This window comes from Strongylocentrotus purpuratus, unplaced genomic scaffold (genome assembly GCF_000002235.5).
Source record: "Strongylocentrotus purpuratus isolate Spur 01 unplaced genomic scaffold, Spur_5.0 spur5_scaffold_19, whole genome shotgun sequence".
Lineage (NCBI taxonomy): Eukaryota > Metazoa > Echinodermata > Echinoidea > Camarodonta > Strongylocentrotidae > Strongylocentrotus > Strongylocentrotus purpuratus.
The window spans coordinates 26482275-26500268 of NW_022145604.1; the positions used below are offsets into that span (position 1 = coordinate 26482275).

At 37.3% G+C, this 17994-nt stretch overlaps 1 protein-coding gene across 7 annotated transcripts in view; it reads left to right on the forward strand.

The window, feature by feature from the left end:
• The window catches only part of LOC582174 (A-kinase anchor protein 9), a 108562-nt gene that overhangs the window by 9980 nt on the left and 80588 nt on the right, over positions 1-17994 (forward strand). For all 7 annotated transcript variants that reach the window (XM_030990731.1, XM_030990729.1, XM_030990732.1 and 4 more), the window contains 5 exons: positions 313-378; positions 2217-2384; positions 4340-8476; positions 9627-9782; positions 10557-10757. In XM_030990731.1, coding sequence (XP_030846591.1) covers positions 313-378; positions 2217-2384; positions 4340-8476; positions 9627-9782; positions 10557-10757 — 4728 coding nt within the window. The remainder of the gene's footprint in view (positions 1-312; positions 379-2216; positions 2385-4339; positions 8477-9626; positions 9783-10556; positions 10758-17994) is intronic.

Consider the following 17994-nt stretch of genomic DNA (forward strand, 5'->3'; position numbering starts at 1 on the left):
TTTTTTTTTTACAAGTAATTGGTACCATACTTAATAACTTCAGTAAACCTGCTTTAGTGACCACCTGTAAAGAAAGACCACCTGTCTACAAAGACCACATTTCCCCCCCTTGAACAATTTTTTTCATTGAAACATGTACTAAAGGAACCTGTACATAAAGACCTACTGTCTATCAAGATCACTTTTGTTGTCTCCCTTGGGTGGTCTTTATAGACAGTTTTCACTGTATATGTATATGCCTTTAAATGTATAAGTCTACATCAAATTTGTTAATGACTCAAACTTTATTCTCTTTTTTTCTTCTTCCCCTAGCCTGAACCTCTAACCTCAGAGAGAGAGGCAGAGTACAATGCAGCAATAGAACAATACAACCTCAAGGTATGATCATTAATAGTTGTCTTTCATACTACTACTACTATTACTACTACTACTACTACTACTACTACTACTATTGTACTACTAGTGCTACTACTACTACTACTACTACTACTACTACTACTACTACTACTACTGCAGCTACTACTACTACTACTACTACTACTACTACTACTACTACTACTACTACTGCAGCTACTACTACTACCACTACTTCTACTACAACTACTACTACTACTACTACTACTACTACTACTACTACTACTACTACTACTGTAATACTAGTGCTACTACTACTACTACTACTGCAGCTACTACTACTACTACTACTACTACTACTGCAGCTACTACTACTACCACTACTACTACGACTACAACTACGACTAAAACTACTGCAAGTTCTACTACTACGACTACTACTTTTCAAAGCACTTAATCCAATATATTTTTATGCATACATTGTATGATTTTTTCGGGGGAGGGGGATGGGGGCATTAAGAAAACTTAAGTAAATAAAACATACAGAAAGGAATTATATTTTGAGAAAACTTGTTTGAAGTTGTAAATCGTGTAGTAGATGGTTTATTTGGACCAGTAAATATATACCAATTCAAAAACATGTGCTAGAAATGAAATTTGAGATGATGTATGAGACCATGAGTGATCGGAACTAGCTTGATTTTATTATCTTTCTGAACAACACAAACACATTAACTTTTAATTATACTTTCTGCCCAAATCGTTTGCAGATTTCCTTTATTTTTCTTGAAGATATTATGTTACATGTTTAATAGTTTCATTTGATTCTGAGAGAATTTATCAATGTCATTTGCAGAACTCAAGATTATCCAATCAAATCAGTTTTTGTTATTTTTTAAATGAAAGAATATTGATTTCAATTGGTCCATTTTTCATTGTTACAAAGGATTGTACAATGGACTTTGACTTTGTCAATAATACCAGTACACTTTGCCCCAGGGTATAGATTCAAGAGTCCACCATCCATGACATTCATTTCACATTTGAACAAATTTGATTAGACTGGGCCATTATTGATTACCCTGCACGTATGTGCTGTGCCTGTGCCTGTTGCAGAGTTCGAATTGGTAGAAATATCTTTGAATAATAATGCTTTAATGGCTGTGTGAGTGGGAATACATTGATGTGACATATACCGGTATGTACAGTAGCTTGTGACAAATAGGTGAATATATTGCGTAGTAATGCATACACTGTAGATATCTGTTTTGTTATTTCATGGTTTTGCTTACAGTATGTGGGTGTGTCTTTCACCCTTGTATTTTCCTGCAATATCTTTAATGCCTTAACATGTGCATGTACTGTCTTTACATGGACATGTATGTGATCAATCATACATGTATAAAGCATTAAGTATTCCTTCAAATTGATGAGATTAGTCTATTTTACAATCAGGAGTGTCATGCATTGAGGTTCTTGTTAATTTGTTTTTTAAAAAGTAACATTTTTACCTATTCTGTTCAATACCTTGTAACTGCACATGCTTTTTAAAAAAAAGGACAAGGAAACTTGTTGGTCAAACAGTTTTTTGATCGTCAAAGTAACGCCTGGCTGGAATGCTCCCCAGGGAGTGGAGATTGTGCACACAGTTTGTGCAGGCAAGCACTGAATCCAATGACCGGGGTAATAGTATATCTGTAAAGCGCTTAGAGACGTCCGAGATGTATTATATAAAAGCTGAACATTATTATTATTAACTCAAAGAGGTGGTTGATAGTACTAATTTATGATGGTTTCCTCTTTTGAAATAAAAGTAATGTGCTACATGTACATGTAATCATGTATTTTTTTTCTTTTTTCAGATCATTGAATTCCAGACGGCATTAGCCCAAAGAGACGACATCATCAAGCAGCTGTCTGATAACATGCAGGGAGCCCTCCAGAGTCGAGATGAGGTCCAACGTGAGGCCAGTAATCAGGCCGAAAACCTTTCACACCAGATACAATCATTACAGTCACAACTCAGAACCGTAAGTTGCATGATCTTCCCCAAATCCTTCTCTCTTGTCACCAGTTATCCCCTTTTAGGAATCAACTGAAGACATACCTATTTCCGATTGCTTACAATTAGTCACTGCTGTTTTGTCTTTCCCAGTTAGAATCATGAACAGACATTTGTTTTGTTGTTGTGGTAGTTTTTCAGTCTTGTCAGCATCTTTGATTAGGCAACTAGATATTGGCGCTTTATAAATTCTTGGATTAGATTGGATTGGATCTTTGGAAAAATTAAACCAGTCAGGGGTTTTGTAATAAATATAATGATAATAATAATAAAAGCAACATTTATATTGTGCACTTATCCATCCCAGTGGCTCCTCAGGGTGCCTTCAAAGTACTATCATTACTCTGGCTTTAGCCTTGCTGCCCTAAAGCACTCAAAGCTTTCAAGGAATAAAATCCTTCCAGGTGTACTACACCTGGGTGGAGGGTGGCAAATGTGGATTAATGTCTTGCCAAAGGACGTTAGTGTCGCGGCGTGACTCGAACCACAAAGCTTGCAACCTGCAGATCCTTAGCTGTTTGCTGCATTTAGATGAGAACATAATGTATCACTGAATTAATATATCGCATCAATTCCCCTCAAACATAACAATTTATGAAATGCATATACAAGTTACATTGCAAATGATGAGGAATAGCTCCTTCATTAAAAAAATGTTTTGAAATATCAATCACCAGCTGTCTTTCTTGTTAAACTGAAACTGATACTTGGCTTGTAAATACAATGAATATAAAATAAAAGTTTGTTTTGATGATATTATTGATGTATTAAAGGGGAAGTCCACCCTGAAATTAAGTTAGTTTTAATAGGAGTAGAAAAATGAGAGAAACAAGTCAGTGAAAGTTTGAGCAAATTCCGATTAAAAATAAGGAAGTTAGGATTTTTGAAGTTGTGATCAATCAAACACAAATTGGCAACTCTATGACGTATCATGCGAGCTCAACTTCCATTTGCTCAGTACTAAAAAAATCTAAAATTTTCATTTTCCCTCAAGAAAAATTTCAACCATACATGCACCCTAAATATATTAATTGCAAATATGTTTCTATACTCCCCCTGCAAGGAACAAATATATATTCCGTCATCAATAACGAAGAAAACATGATTTTATGGAATATTATGCACAAAGCAAATGAAGGTGAGCTCGTATAATAAGTCACAGAGTTGCCAATTTGTATTTGATTGATCACAACTTCAATAATTCATAACTTTCTTATTTTCATTCAGAATTTGCTCAAACTTTCACTCACCTGATTTTCTTATTATTCTGCCTCTATCGAAACAAACTTATTTTGGGGGTGGACTTTCCCTTTAACTACACTTTGGTGGAGAGTGGTAAATGTGGATTAATGTCTTGCCAACCGACATTAGTGTCCGATGTGACTCGAACCACAAACCTTGTGATCCGCAGATCCTTAGCGTTTTGTTGCATTTAGATGAGAACATAATGTATCACTGAATTAATATATCGCATCAATTCCCCTCAAACATGACAATTTATGAAATACATATAGTAGTCACATAGCAAATGGTGAGGCATAGCTCCTTCATTTAAAAAAATGTTTTGAAATATCAATCACCAGCTGTCTTTCTTGTTAAACTGAAACTGATACATGGCTTGTAAATACAATGAATATAAAATAAAAGTTTGTTTTGATGATGTTATTGATGTATTAAAGTATTATATTAACCATTCCCTCCCCCCCCCCCCCGACTAGAATTAGAGCAAAGCTATTCACTTTATTAGCCCTCTCTGTGCTGAAACAGAATTAGGCTTACCATTTAGGAAATACCTGTACTGAAAATAGTACTTGGCTTGTGTGAGGTGTTTTTGAGACAGCAGTCAGGCTTTCTTGGCACGTTAACTATAGCTCTTTTATTTTACATTGTTATTAAATTCAGATTTAAATTTTTTTTTTACAGGCAGGAGAGACATTACAGAGCCAGGGGAAGACTCAAGTTAATGAACTTGCAGAGGAACTAACCAAAGCTCACGATCAGGTTGTTAATCTCCGCCAAACCGTAGCTGATAAAGAAGCTTTGATGCACGAACTTGCCAATAGATACTCAAAAAAGTCTGAGGAACTCTTTGATTTGAAAGAAGAGAAGGAGGCTGTGGTTCGGGAGCATGCCGGTGAGGTCGCGACCCTTAAACATCAGGTCAGCGAGCTTAGAGGGGATGGTGGCGCCCTCCCGAAGGAAGAGCTCATCGAGGTTCTTCGGGCGGAGCTGGATGAAAGCTACGGAAACCAGATGATGTTGATGAAGCAGCAGCTGATGGAGAACCACCACCAGGAAACAGAGTTGCTGCAACAACGCTGCAATGAGCTGCAGGTTCTAGCCAGGTCGAACGCAGGAGCTGCGGACGTGGAGGTTGGTGCACTGAAGAATCAGCTGGACGAACAAGGAAAGGCATTCCAGATGAAAGCTGACGAAGCAGAAGTGCTCAAGGAGCAGCTTCAGAAACTTGTGACAGAATTCTCCAGACAAAATGAAGAGATTGAACAGAAGCATGCTGCTGATAATGATATCCTCAGGAGAGAGCTATATGCAGAATCCAAAGTGAAGATGGATGAGCTGGAGAGCGAGAAGCAGAGAGAGCGAGAGTACCAGGCAGATGTAGTATCTGACCTGACGGACAAGCTCAACCAAGCCTTAAATGACAGCAAGGAACTAACTGAAATCCGCGACACCTATGAGGGGCAGATAACCCGCCTTATGAAACAACTTGAAGAAACGCAACGGGATAGTGAGACCGCTGCTGACTTGAATGCTGAGAATGAGCAAGAAAGAAAGAAACATGCTGACGAGATGGAAGAACTGAAGGAGCAGTTGAACAGGATCGATGAGGATAACAGAGAACTCACTCAAATTAGGGAAGCATACGAAGGGCAGATTGCCAGGTTGAGTTCTGAACTGGAGAACAAGCCCAACTTTGATGCAGAATCGGATTACAATGGTAAGGAAAAAGATGAACAACTAGCCGAGTATGAAGCGCAAGTGCAGGAGTTGGAGCGAAAACTTGAAGAAAGCAAGGCGAGTGGACCTTCTATGGATAAACTGCAGGAAATCAGAGAGGGATTAGCTGCCCAAATAAAGATGGATTATGATGACCTGATGGAAGACCTCAAGTACGATCATGAAGGACAGCTGAAGAGACTCAAAGTTCAGCTTGATGTGGAGTATAAAGACAACTTAAGAGACGCCACAAAAGCAGTCGAAGATCAGCTTGAGCAGAGCATCAAGAAGGTCCAGACGGAAAAGGAGCGAGAGTTTGTGCTGGAACTCCAGAACGTTAGAGCTGAGCTTCAAGAACAGTATGATGAAAAGTTGCGGCAGGAGTTGGACAAAGGGCGGTCCGAAACCCCGTCGGAAGAGCCTGTCGCCTTTGGAATGGTTAACGAAGAAGCATCACAAGGAGGCGGGGTTCTTACAGAATTGAAGAAAGATTTGATGAATAAGCTAGAAATTGAAGTGCAAGACTTGTCTGAAGTCAGAGATGATCTTCTTGAACAACTGGAAGTTGCCACCCGTGACCAAGAGACAGTAAGAGAGGAGCTGGCTGCCGCTACTTTTGAGAAGAACAATTTAAGTGCCGAGGTCGAACAGCTTAAGGATGAGTTACTTGGCATACACTTCCAGGCCGACACTTCTACTGACTCGCCCTTCTATGACAATGAGCGAGATGAGCTGAATGATAAGATGCAGGTAATGAACAGTAAACTACAATCCCAGGAGCAGGACCATGAGATAGAAGTGTCAGGGTACATTGCCAAGATGGAGGCCTTGAAGCAAGAGATAGCAAAGGCCACTCAAGTTCATGATCAGGAGAGAGGCGAACTTGATAACAAGATCCTAGAACTAGAATCACAACTGAAAGAGAAGGTAGATGATGTTCCTTCGGAAGAACTGCAAGGGCTGGGAGAAAGGAATGCAAGTCTTGTGTCGGAGATTGAGAGAATGCAGAGGGACTTGAGTGATGCAAAGAGTTTCATTGAGGAACATGGCCAACGAGCTGTTGACCTTGACTCAAGGAATCAAGCGCTTGAAGAGCAGGTAGAACAGCTTCAGAAACAGCTAGAGTTGAGTGGTCATGAAATGGAAGGCCTTCAGGAAGCGATGACGTCTCTCAGGGAAGTGCAAATGATGGAGATGCAGCAGCTCAGTGAAGAAAAGCCAAGATTGGAATCTGACTTGGCAGAGGCAAATGACGAGATTGAAAGAATGAAAAATGCACAATCCAAAGATACAAGTGAAGAGGCAACTGCCGAGCTGGAAGATAAACTAAGGGAATTGGAAGAGGAGAAGAGGAGAGCTGATGAACTTTTGGAGAAGGCTGTCCAAGAATTGGAACGTATGAGAGAAGAGGTTGAGCAGTCGGAGGAGAGGATACGTGATCTTGAGGGAGAGGTGTGTAGACAAGCTGATGAGAGAAATGAACTGGATGATAAGATGTCTACTCTGGAGAAAGAGCGAGATCAGTTACTCACAGAAAAAGAAGAGTTACAGCACCAGCTTGAAACTGAAGAGAAAGAACGGGAGAGCCAAGTGGGGGAATTGGAGTCCAGAATAGCTTCCTTCATTGACAGGGAAGATGATACTGCAGATGCTGATGGGGTGAGACAAGAGAGAGACAGTGCCTTAGGAACCTTAGACTCCCTCTCTAGTCAATACCGAACCATGGACGCCAGGAACAAAGAGTTAGAGTTGCATGTGGAGAATCTGGAAGAGCAGCTGACAAGGCAGCAGTCTATGCAGATTGTTAGAGACGTTGAAATTATGGCACAGAGAGAGACTTTTGAGGAGGCTGTAGCAAACTATGACAGGACGATTGGCGAGTTGAGAGCTGAGAAAGAAGAGATCCGGATGGAGCTAGAAAGGCAAGGTACACCAGATAAGCCTTCCCATTTAATTCCTGTGGAAGAAGAGATGATTGTAGCTGGTACAGTTGCTCCTGTTGCTTCAGTTGCAGCTGCGCCATCACCAGGTGAAGGAGAAGACACAAGTGATGGGAGAGACTTTACCAGTCTGCCCAGTGATCTAGAGACCACTGTTGAAACTTTCAGGACTGAGAATAAAGATCTTAAAGCCAAGCTTGCAGAAGCCAGTGAGGAGACGGATTTCTTGCTGCATAGGGAACATCAGCTCAAACAAGAACTGTCGGCACTGAAGGTTCTTCTCCAGGAAGGAGAGGAAGAAAAGGAAGCTCTTGAAGATCTTATTGAAGAAGAAAAAGAGCAGATTAACGAGTTGAAAATGGTCGATGAAGACCTTGAAAGAGAAAACCAGCAGTTGAAGGAAGTGATAGATCATCAGCCTGAGTTACTGGAAGATCAGGCTGCAGTAATTGCTGGTCTGGAAGATAAAATTGGAAAGTTGAAGAAAGAGCTGCAGGAAAACCAAGAGCTGTATGAGAGAGAAAACGTGCTTCTCAAGGAGGCACTTCAAGAGGAGAGAGACACAACAGCAAGGTTACTTAATGAAGGGGAGTCACCCACATCCAGAGACGCCCTTTTGCAGGAGATCATTGACCTGAAGAAGCGCCTTGCCCACAAGGATCAGACGGAGCATGAGATCCTTACGGAGAAGAGCCTCCAGATTGGGCTCCTGCAGGAGACAAATGCCAAGCTGGAGGAGGAGAAGTATGACCTGAGCACCAAGATCAGTGACCTAGAGAAGCGAATGCAAGCTTCTGAAGCAATATCTCAAGAGGTCCAAGACACCTTTGGAAGACAGTACCTGGAGCTTCAATCTGAACAAAGTGCTCTGAAGGACCAACTGGAGAAGCAGAAGACCACTTCCAATGGGCAGCCTCTCGATGAGCAGGCTCTGCGGGAGGAGGCTCTTCGCTGCGCCAAAGACATGCTGCTGCAGAAGTTGGAAGAGAAAGAGGCAGTGGAGCAGCAGATGTTGGATGAGAAGATGGAGCTTCAGAAGCAACTTGGCAATCAACAGAGTCTGGAAGAACTGCTCCACGAGAAAGACACACTGGAGCAGGAGCTTGCCAGGCAGAAGAGGTCCCTACAATCAGAGGTCAAGGAACTTGAACAGAAACTGCAGGTAATAACATGTTTGTAACAAATACCTCTTATAATTTGAGTGCCGATGTTGTGGAAAATTGAGTTTTATGGCTCATGAATAGAAATTATGACTTCAATTCATACACCCCCTCTGTCCCCCATTATCAGAGCTGCCAACCATTCCGTTTTTTCCTCAAAATTATGGTATTACGTTTTTTCTTCATAAAATACGTTTCTAAATTTTTTAAATTTTTTTAAAATTTTAAAATTTAAAAAAAAAAAAATTATTTTTTAATTTTTTTTTTACATACCGCACGTCAAACAACTGCCCTTAAATGGTGATTTGATCACAAATTCAATAGAAAACTAAATTTAAAACATAATTGAAAAGAAAAATATTTTCAAAAAGAATGAAATGCCGATAATACCAAAATAACCACCAAAAAAATTCCTGCTTGTAGGGAAAAAACGGCATGATGAATGAACATTTCTGCATTGGAATTGTGTCGCGCGTGGTTGTAAGTTTCGTTTTTTTTAATTCCCTTTTTTTTGCCATCATGATTCCTTTTTTGGGGTCGCACAAGGTTGGCAGCTCTGCATTATGTCTAGTACATCCTACTTAATCTTGCTCCCCAAAATAAATATTTGATTAGGTTTTTAGTAAATTCTGAAATGGACTTCTTGAATAAATTAATATGTTTGAAACAGACTGCAATAATAGACTTGTAGCATAACTGAATGAAAGACAAGGCCTCTTAAAGATAAAGTTCAGTTCTAATTATGCGATTGCATTATGAACGAAGCGTCGTGGAATCGATCAGAAAATGTTGCTCATGTAGCATATTAGTATTTGTGTGTACTGCAAGGTTGTGGAGTCATCAAAACGATAACAAATTTGCCCAGTCTTGGTAAAGTAACAAGCACTACAGGAACATGTGGCATAAAAATCGGGCCTCATTTTTAAGCTTTTGTAGAATCATGCTTTTCAGGGAAAATTGTTATTCTGATGTTCTTCCACACTTGCATTATAACAATGATGAAGCTCACAAATTATTTTTCACCTCTCCCCAGAACTTAACCTTCTCTTTAAGTAATTGTCGTAAAAGTTCTTACAATAAAAAACATAGAAGGTTATGCTGCACAATTGTTTGGATGAAATTCAAAGATTCTTTTTCTTGTTCTTATTGAAGGATCAAGCCAGGAAGCTGCAGAATGAGAAATCCAACCTAGAATGTGAGCTGCAGCAGAAAGACTTTGAGCTGAGGAAGTGGGAAGCCAGCTTCAGAGAGCAACAGCTAGAGTACAGGAATAGAGAAGCATTTGTCAGGAGGAAACACGATAATCAGGTATTAGACCTAATACTATAACAATACAACACAAAGCATTTGTTTTGATGATGAAGATGGTGATGATGATGTTGTTGATAACGATTGTGATGATGGTGATTAAGCTGGTGATGGTGATGAAAGTAATAATGTTGATATTATGTCTCTTTTTGAGATACAGATATATCATTACCCTGGTCATCGGATTCAGGCTTGCCCGCACACAATGTATACACATTCTCCACTCTCTGGGGACCATTCCAGCCAGGCGTCATTTTACAGACGCTCACAATCCTGAGCAAACTACATTAACTTTCGCATCCTACCGGGTACCTATTTAACACCTGAGTGGAGAGTGGCAAATGTAGATTAACGTCTTGCCAAAGGACGTTCATAGTGCGGGGCTGGGATTTGAACCCCGTACCTTATGATCTGCAGTCAAGTGACTAATCCACCAGACCACAACACTTCTAAACATATGTACCTCTCCTGTGTTATTCTTTGGCGCTAACGTCCTTTGGCAATTCGTTCATCTACATTTGCCACTCTCCACCCAGGTGTTAAATGGGTACCCGGTAGGAGGCCGATAGTTCAGTTGGTAGAGCAGAGTTCTCGTAATCCGGTGACCCGGGTCCAAAACCAAGGTGATGCACTAGTGCCCTTTGGTAAGGCATTATTCCTCATTACCAGGTCCCTTTGAGAGGACCTAAAGCTGTCGGTCTTCTGGTTGCTTACTAACAAGCATTTCAGGTAAAATAACTACCACCACTATCATTCTATTCTCCCTATCAACAGGTGGGCTCCATGATGACGGACTCTGACAAGGAGATGGTGGCCCGCCTGGAGGGCATGCGCCTCATCCTGGAGCGCCAGCACGCCGAGGCCGTCTCCCGGCTCCGTCGGGACCTGGAGCAGGAGTTCAGCTCCAGGGAGGGGCGGCAGACGGAGAAGCACCTCTCGGACATCTCCCTCCTCAAGTCTCGCCATCAGTCACAGGTGCATACTAGTTGGTGTTCGTATTAACCAGTTGACTACTTGATTCTCACATACCCATAGGTTTAATACAGGGACCACCCGGTTCCAGAATGGAATGGGTTAAGAGTGAGTTAAGGGTTGTGTGGTTGACTGTCACACTCTAATTTACCACTAACTAAACCGTTAATCTGTTGTTTTCATTAACAAGTTCAAATTGACAGTGTTCGAAATGTTTCAAGAAGTGCTCTTTTATGCCAAAGAGGGCCTTTCATTTTACAACTGTGCTAACATGATACCTCGGTCAGACGTCCAAACTGATTCCAAGCTAAAAACCAAACTCTCAGATGTCAGGCCATTCAGGGCGATGTAATTAGTTGTTTGGTTTATTTTCTGTTTTGTATGTGTGACTGTGGTATAAAACATCAGAGGAAGGGATACAAGTTGGAAGATTATTAACCCTTTCAATGAATTTCATTAACGATAGTTGAACACATAAATGTGCAATCTTGAATTTCCTAGTTATTTGATTATCAATTGGAGATTTCACAATTCAACATCTGCCCTTTACGGATGATAAATATACTATATATATATATATATATATATATATTTATATATATATATAATTTCCTAGTTATTTGATTATCAATTGGGGATTTCACAATTCAACATCTGCCCTTTAAGGATGATATATATACTGGGTATATATATATATATATATATATTGCAGCAATGTTTTTCGGAATCTCATATTATGTTACTCGCTTTAATAAGGTTCTGGTGCTCAATGTCTGTTTTACATGTAAAGCCACTCTTTATGAAATGCTTACACAAATGAAAGAATGTGCAGAAGTGGAGGAGTTTGAGAGAGAGAGAGAGAGAGAGAGAGAGAGAGAGAGAGAGAGGAAATATAGGGGGGGGGGGGGGCGAGGAGAAAGAAATCATAATTTTTGGTTTGAAACCGACGATCTATCCATCAATCACATGGCCAGCAATTGATTACTGTGGATGAATTACATCAATCTTTAATCTTGTAATTCGCAGGATAAAATGCTGAATATAATGTTTTCAAATACCGCAACTCACTTTTGATTAAAAAAAGAAGAAGAAGAAAAAAAAATTAAATTTGGAAAAAGTTGAAAGAGCGTTACATGTAATAATGAAATCAACACTACCCACTTTTTCCTGTATATACTGTATATACATGTATATAAGCCATTTTCTTGCCAAAAAAGAAGAAAAAGAAGTCAAAGAAGGAAGTAGAGATATAGATATAGTTGATAATACTCCTTCTGTTTCCATGTTCAAAACATATTTACACATTTTCATGACGAATGGAATGGATTTTTCCTGTAAACAGGAATCTAGGGCAACACTCGGTTATGCTGCATGTCTGATTAATGTGACTTAATGTCATATATACATGGTAGCAAGGGTGGGGTTATAGATGTCAAGTTTAGAACATTCCCATCACGGTAATACATTTAAATACTTGAGCTATGACGACTGGTATGTTCTTTATGTTTTTTTTTGTTTAAATAGATTTATATTGACTGTTTCAATGCTGGATGAGAACCAAACAAAGCTAGCTATGTTTAAGAGTTTATTCAGATGAGGTCCTCTGCCAAATTAAACTGAACACTCTCTGATCCGTTGTAGGCCATGCTCTAAGTATTCCTGCATGGAGTAATTTCTCCAGAGGTTTTTTTTTTTTATTTTTGCTGCTTGTGAGATTTATAAACACATTAATTGGGAATTATACATAGTCCTGTGTGAGGGAACCGTGAAACATTGCGTATGAAATCTCTTGGGTCTGTATTCTACTAAAATTTAAACCCGCTGTTGGGTATAATGTAATGCGAGTCAAAAGTCAGGTTCTTCTTCTTCTGGTAATCTTCAAAGGGCTATGGAGCCTATCACGAAGATTAGCTACAGATTACAAGTAGTGTGGGGAAGACAAACAATTTTAATATAAAAAGGGCATTAGATGCCTCGGGAGTAGTCCCTAGAAGTTCTCTGGACTGTCGGCATGCACTACATCGCTGGAAGCCTGCTCCAGCAAATGTTTGGGTTTAACAAAAGCAGGAAGACGGAGGTGTAAGCTTCCCTTTGGTTTAACCTGACTTACGTCCACTCACTAGGTTTAACTGAGCTAGCATCACATAGACCTCAAGGTTTCAGTTTAATGGTGTGTTCTAATTCCATTCTGGTTCTCATCCAGTTCAGTCCTAATAACAAGTGCAATAGCCATGTTGGACAAGCTTATCAGGGAAAAGATAGAAATATATATATGATTTATAGCTGCAAGTAGGCATTAGATAGCAACTCAATGTGTCTGTGAGACATTACATTTATTGAGAGCTCTACTGCTCTATCTATATAAACCCTTTCCACTAGGGATCTTGGCCCTGTTTCAAAATGTAGGGCCTAGACCATTTGGGTTGGATTTAAACTTGAAGCCTATTTCTGGCTCGTTAACATGTAGATGCCTGGGCACTGATTCATAAATTTTGTTGTCAATAGCAAGTTGCAATAACTGTTATAAGCTACTGAAAGCATGGCTTTTGATTGGCTGAGAGCAAATTTGTCATAGAAATTTAGCATTTGTTATTGATAACAAGTTTTATGAAACGGGGCCCTGGATTGAAATTTTAGGGTCAGCATGGATGAGCCCCCTGTTTAAACTTTAAAGTCTTGGGCCTGAAGTTAAACTTACTGGTCCCATGTATACTATAGTCTATTAGTGTGGAACCCTGGTCTAGGACCTATTATCAATGACCTTAGGTGTCTGATTGATGTTTCCATGTCGTTGTCATAGTGATTAAATGACATTTTGGAGATGGGACCAATGAGGTCACAAAAAGACAATTTAATTAATGGTTAAGATAATGGGAAATTGAGAGCAAGCGAATATATAAAGAAAGAAGACATTCGAGACAAGAAAAAGTTCGAAGTAATTGCAGGAAAATGACAATAACGAGAAGAAGAGGAATTTAAAATCTTTGCAATTTTAGTCAAATGTACACCAAATCATGAAGACACATTCCATTATAATTTTCTTCTTTTCTTGAAGTTGACATTATATGTAGTCTTTCATTGCTTCTATAATTTCAGGAAAAAGAAAAGAAATTTACATCAGGCAAGACTGCAATTCTAGTGCAATGACAATTCTTTTCATCATGAATATATAGGAAAATTTATGAAAGGTGATAAGGAGAAAAAAGGAAGAAGGGAAAACAAAATTAAGTATGGGAAGCATTATTTGGAAGTCTTGAATATTCTTACACTGCAATAAGAAAGTATATAATGTTGTATCATATATGTATATATTGCAAGAGGATAACATCATTTGCATAATGATAACATTATTTTTTTATTTTTTTTATTTGGAAGTTTTGAAAGAAGTTGGAAACCATATCAATTATCAAAATTGTGATTGCAATGAAAAGATTGGTGAAATATAAAAAAATACTTGTATACTCGAGACAATTATGATTCCATGTAAAAAAATCTGACTACATACTGAAACAGTCTTCCATAATAATGTTTACTTTCGATAACATGAAGAAAAAAACAGAAAGTGAAAACGAAAAATCAAATATTGAATGATATGTCATGTTGACATGCCATCTACTTATTCTTTGTCACTTGAAGAATAATAACAAATTTACATGTGAGAAAACTATCCACAAGGTGATATTTTTCTATAACCATTGCCAAACCAAATCTATTTTCATTGCTGTTAAGATAACGTACAGAATCATGATGAAGTTCAGATCGGAATAAGAATTATGTGTAAATTGTATGCCCCATCGGGAAACTAGCATTACAAAAAAGAGAAAGAAAACGTGACAATCATGGATAGCATTGTTTGCGTTGAACAATTATGAACTTTAAAGTATGTGACTTCTATATGTTTACATGCATTTAGCAATAGCCACAGATAATTGAAATACATTCTTTTTCCAATTTTTCATTGAGATACCGGTAGATTCTACAAAATCTATAATTTTAGTTTCAATTTAGTAAATAGTAGACAGCTTGACTTGCCAAACATTTCTGATATGCTTCTAGCATTTAACAATACCCTGTGATATATATATAGTACATATGATATGTATGTAGTTTAGGTTTCAAGATAGCATGTCCAAAGCTGCGTTTACATTCCAAGCTATTAAATTGGGGGTGTTTCACAAAACTTGTCATCAAATGACAGTTTTTGTTATAAGCTACTGAAATCCTTGCTTCTGATTGGTTATCAGCAGATTTGTCACTGATTTTTGTCATTTGTCATTGAAAAAAGGCTTTGTGAAACGGGTCCCTGGTGTTTTGTCTAAAGTTGCTAGGCAACTATCGGTTAACACCCCCATCCACGACAAAAAAAAAACACCTTCTGGAGTTGTGGTTTTTTTAAAACAATGCCAGAAATTTCACTGATTTTGCAGTATTAATGCTCGCTCTCAAAACATCAGTGAATGTTGTTATTTTTTGGTCATTTGACTCTTCTCTCTTCTGTGCGATCTCATGCAGAGCAGCGAAAAGTTGCTCATGAGCATTTCTCACCCAAAACAAAACGAGCAACATTTTTTCTTTAACAGGTTTTTGCCAGTAGTGTAATATGGCAGTCCAAAAAATAAAATTGATGTTTTTGTTTCACAATGATTTATGGGCTGTGTAAATGGACCTAGTGAAACTGCCTTTGATAACAAATTTAAATATTGGCAAGAGAGTGCTAAAAATAGCTACATTCCATGGCCAAATGTACATTCTAGAGTCTACATGTATGTTTATACTATGTAACGACCTTATGGCACTTATCCTGTTGATTTGCCATGCAGGAAGTGCCTATGTCAAATATGATATGGCTAGACCACTACCATCTATGCAAGCTTTGATACTTAGTTTTGATATCAATGTCCATTATTAATATTGGTAAGGAAGTCATGAATGTGCTTTCTTGTATTCAGACAAAACTTGAGTGTTTGTATCGTGATATTCATGATTTGCACAATTAGAGCTGTACTTAATACAAGATGGACATTTGATTTGATCCACAGTGTGCCATTAATACATTATATTATTTGGAACAACATCTAAATGATGTTCATGCCATCGATTCAAAAACTTTAAATCAAGTTTGTTCATTTAAAATTAACGCTTGAATAGTGATTGTAATGTAAATGCGTGTTGTGTAATTTTCACACAGAGCTATAAAAATATGTTTAACTCGTACACACTGAATGTTTCACTGAGGGTGTTTTCAGGTGAACAGTAACAAAAGCCTTTACATCAAATTGCTTTTATCCAGCTCACTAGATTGATCTAGTTTTTAAAGTTAATCTCCATATTTATTGACATTTTTCTCTTTATTATTTCTGGTATTTACCCAGAATGAAGACATAGCATTTATTATTTGAGGAGAGTAACTTGACCAAAAAGTAAGATGCAAGTTACCTGAACAGGATAAAATGATAACAAAAACAAACAACCAACATTAATATCAGGACACTTCTGGATAACCTTTATTTATAATTGTTGTAATTAGGTCAAATTTACGAGTTTGAATAATATTAATAGAATTTAATTACTCTCTTATCGATCAATATTCCAATGGTGCTAATGTACATTTGTGGTATTTAATGTAGAGGTTTTTTTTCACCCGCACTTCTCTGATTTGGAAGAAAGATAACAAGTATTAATGAATTTATCATGTAGGATCTATACTTATATTGATTAATTTAATCTTAATTTTTCACCATAACTGAGTTATGTACAACATACTCAGAACATATATTCTATGATGTTGATTTTCATCTCCAGCTTTGACGTTTAGAAAATCTAAACTTTAATAGTTAAATTGATAAATGCTCGTCCATACTGTATACATGTGATATCTTTGGAATGAAATTGAATAATATATTTTCTTAAGGTCACAATCTCAAAATATTTTGATATGTGGTATTGTTTGTAAAAGTCTGGGTCAAAATCAGAACCGAAACAAATTTTCTCACTTTTTATTACCATTTCCTTTCTCACTTTTTATTTTACGTTTGCGTTACATTCATCTTTTTGCATGTTTCTTTTTCACACTTTCATTTTCATCCCACCCGTCAACATTTCATTCCTTGTTTATTTTATATCTTTTTTTTTAAATTTCCCCTGTGTCTTTCAAACGTGTGCTTTCTTTCCCAATTTATTAATTTGCTTCTTTTCCCTAAAAAGCTAAGGTGCAGTTTAAGCTTGCTACCCAATATGTCTTTCTCCCCTAAAATCTATTAATCTGCAATCCTTTAACTATTTTATACGATGCATATGATATTTAATGGTTCTGGTCGAGAAAAAAAACACACATTTTCTAGCAAATATATTTCATTATTATTATTTTTGTTTGAAAGTATGAATGAAAAATACATTTGTGATTTGATTACTTTAGTCACAATCATTTCATTTCATTCATTTCTTTTTTTTAAAGAAAAAGTGGAGTTACAAATAAACAAGTAAATACTACACCAATTCTGTTTTTTTCTCTCTCCTAGAATCATTAAAAAATGCAAATTTTAGAAACTTCCTTGTTAATTTTGTTATCTATGAATTGAAATTGAAACAAAGGCTATGTAAGGATTTTTTTCTTATAAATCAAACATGCACACTATAATTATAGATAAAATAAATTTGTATTAAAGGGTTGATGACATATATTTCTCAGTGAGCAATTCCTTTATTTTTCTTTTTTCATGAACACTTCAAAATTTGATTTATCATTAAAAGAATGCCATTAATTTTGTGAAACTAGTTCACCCTTTTTCATGTCCTATACTCTTTGTATAAAAAATCCTTGTGTTTTCTGTTTTATTCATGAAACCGAAAGAGACGCAAAAAGTGCCAAAATTGGAAGGAATTGTGAGAAAACAAAACTGCTTTTTTCTGAGAAGCAAATAGGATCTGATTTTGACCCAGACTTAACATATCTTTGCTGTAAAACAAAGTTTTGTCCTATGAAATATATTTCTATGATGTTTTATTTTGAAGTGTGCATGTTATTTTTATAAAATAAAATGACTTCCAGAAGAAACCAAATAAACATGAGTAAATTTGTTTTTATTCAACTATTTTGTGTCAGTTCTAAGGCATGCAAATTTGAGCTTGTTCTAACCTTTTTTTGGGGTTCAAATTTTATTTAAACTCTTAATAAGATTAATTACTAATATTACTTATCCCTTTAAAATCCATCTGCATGAAATGTGCACGTTATTGCATG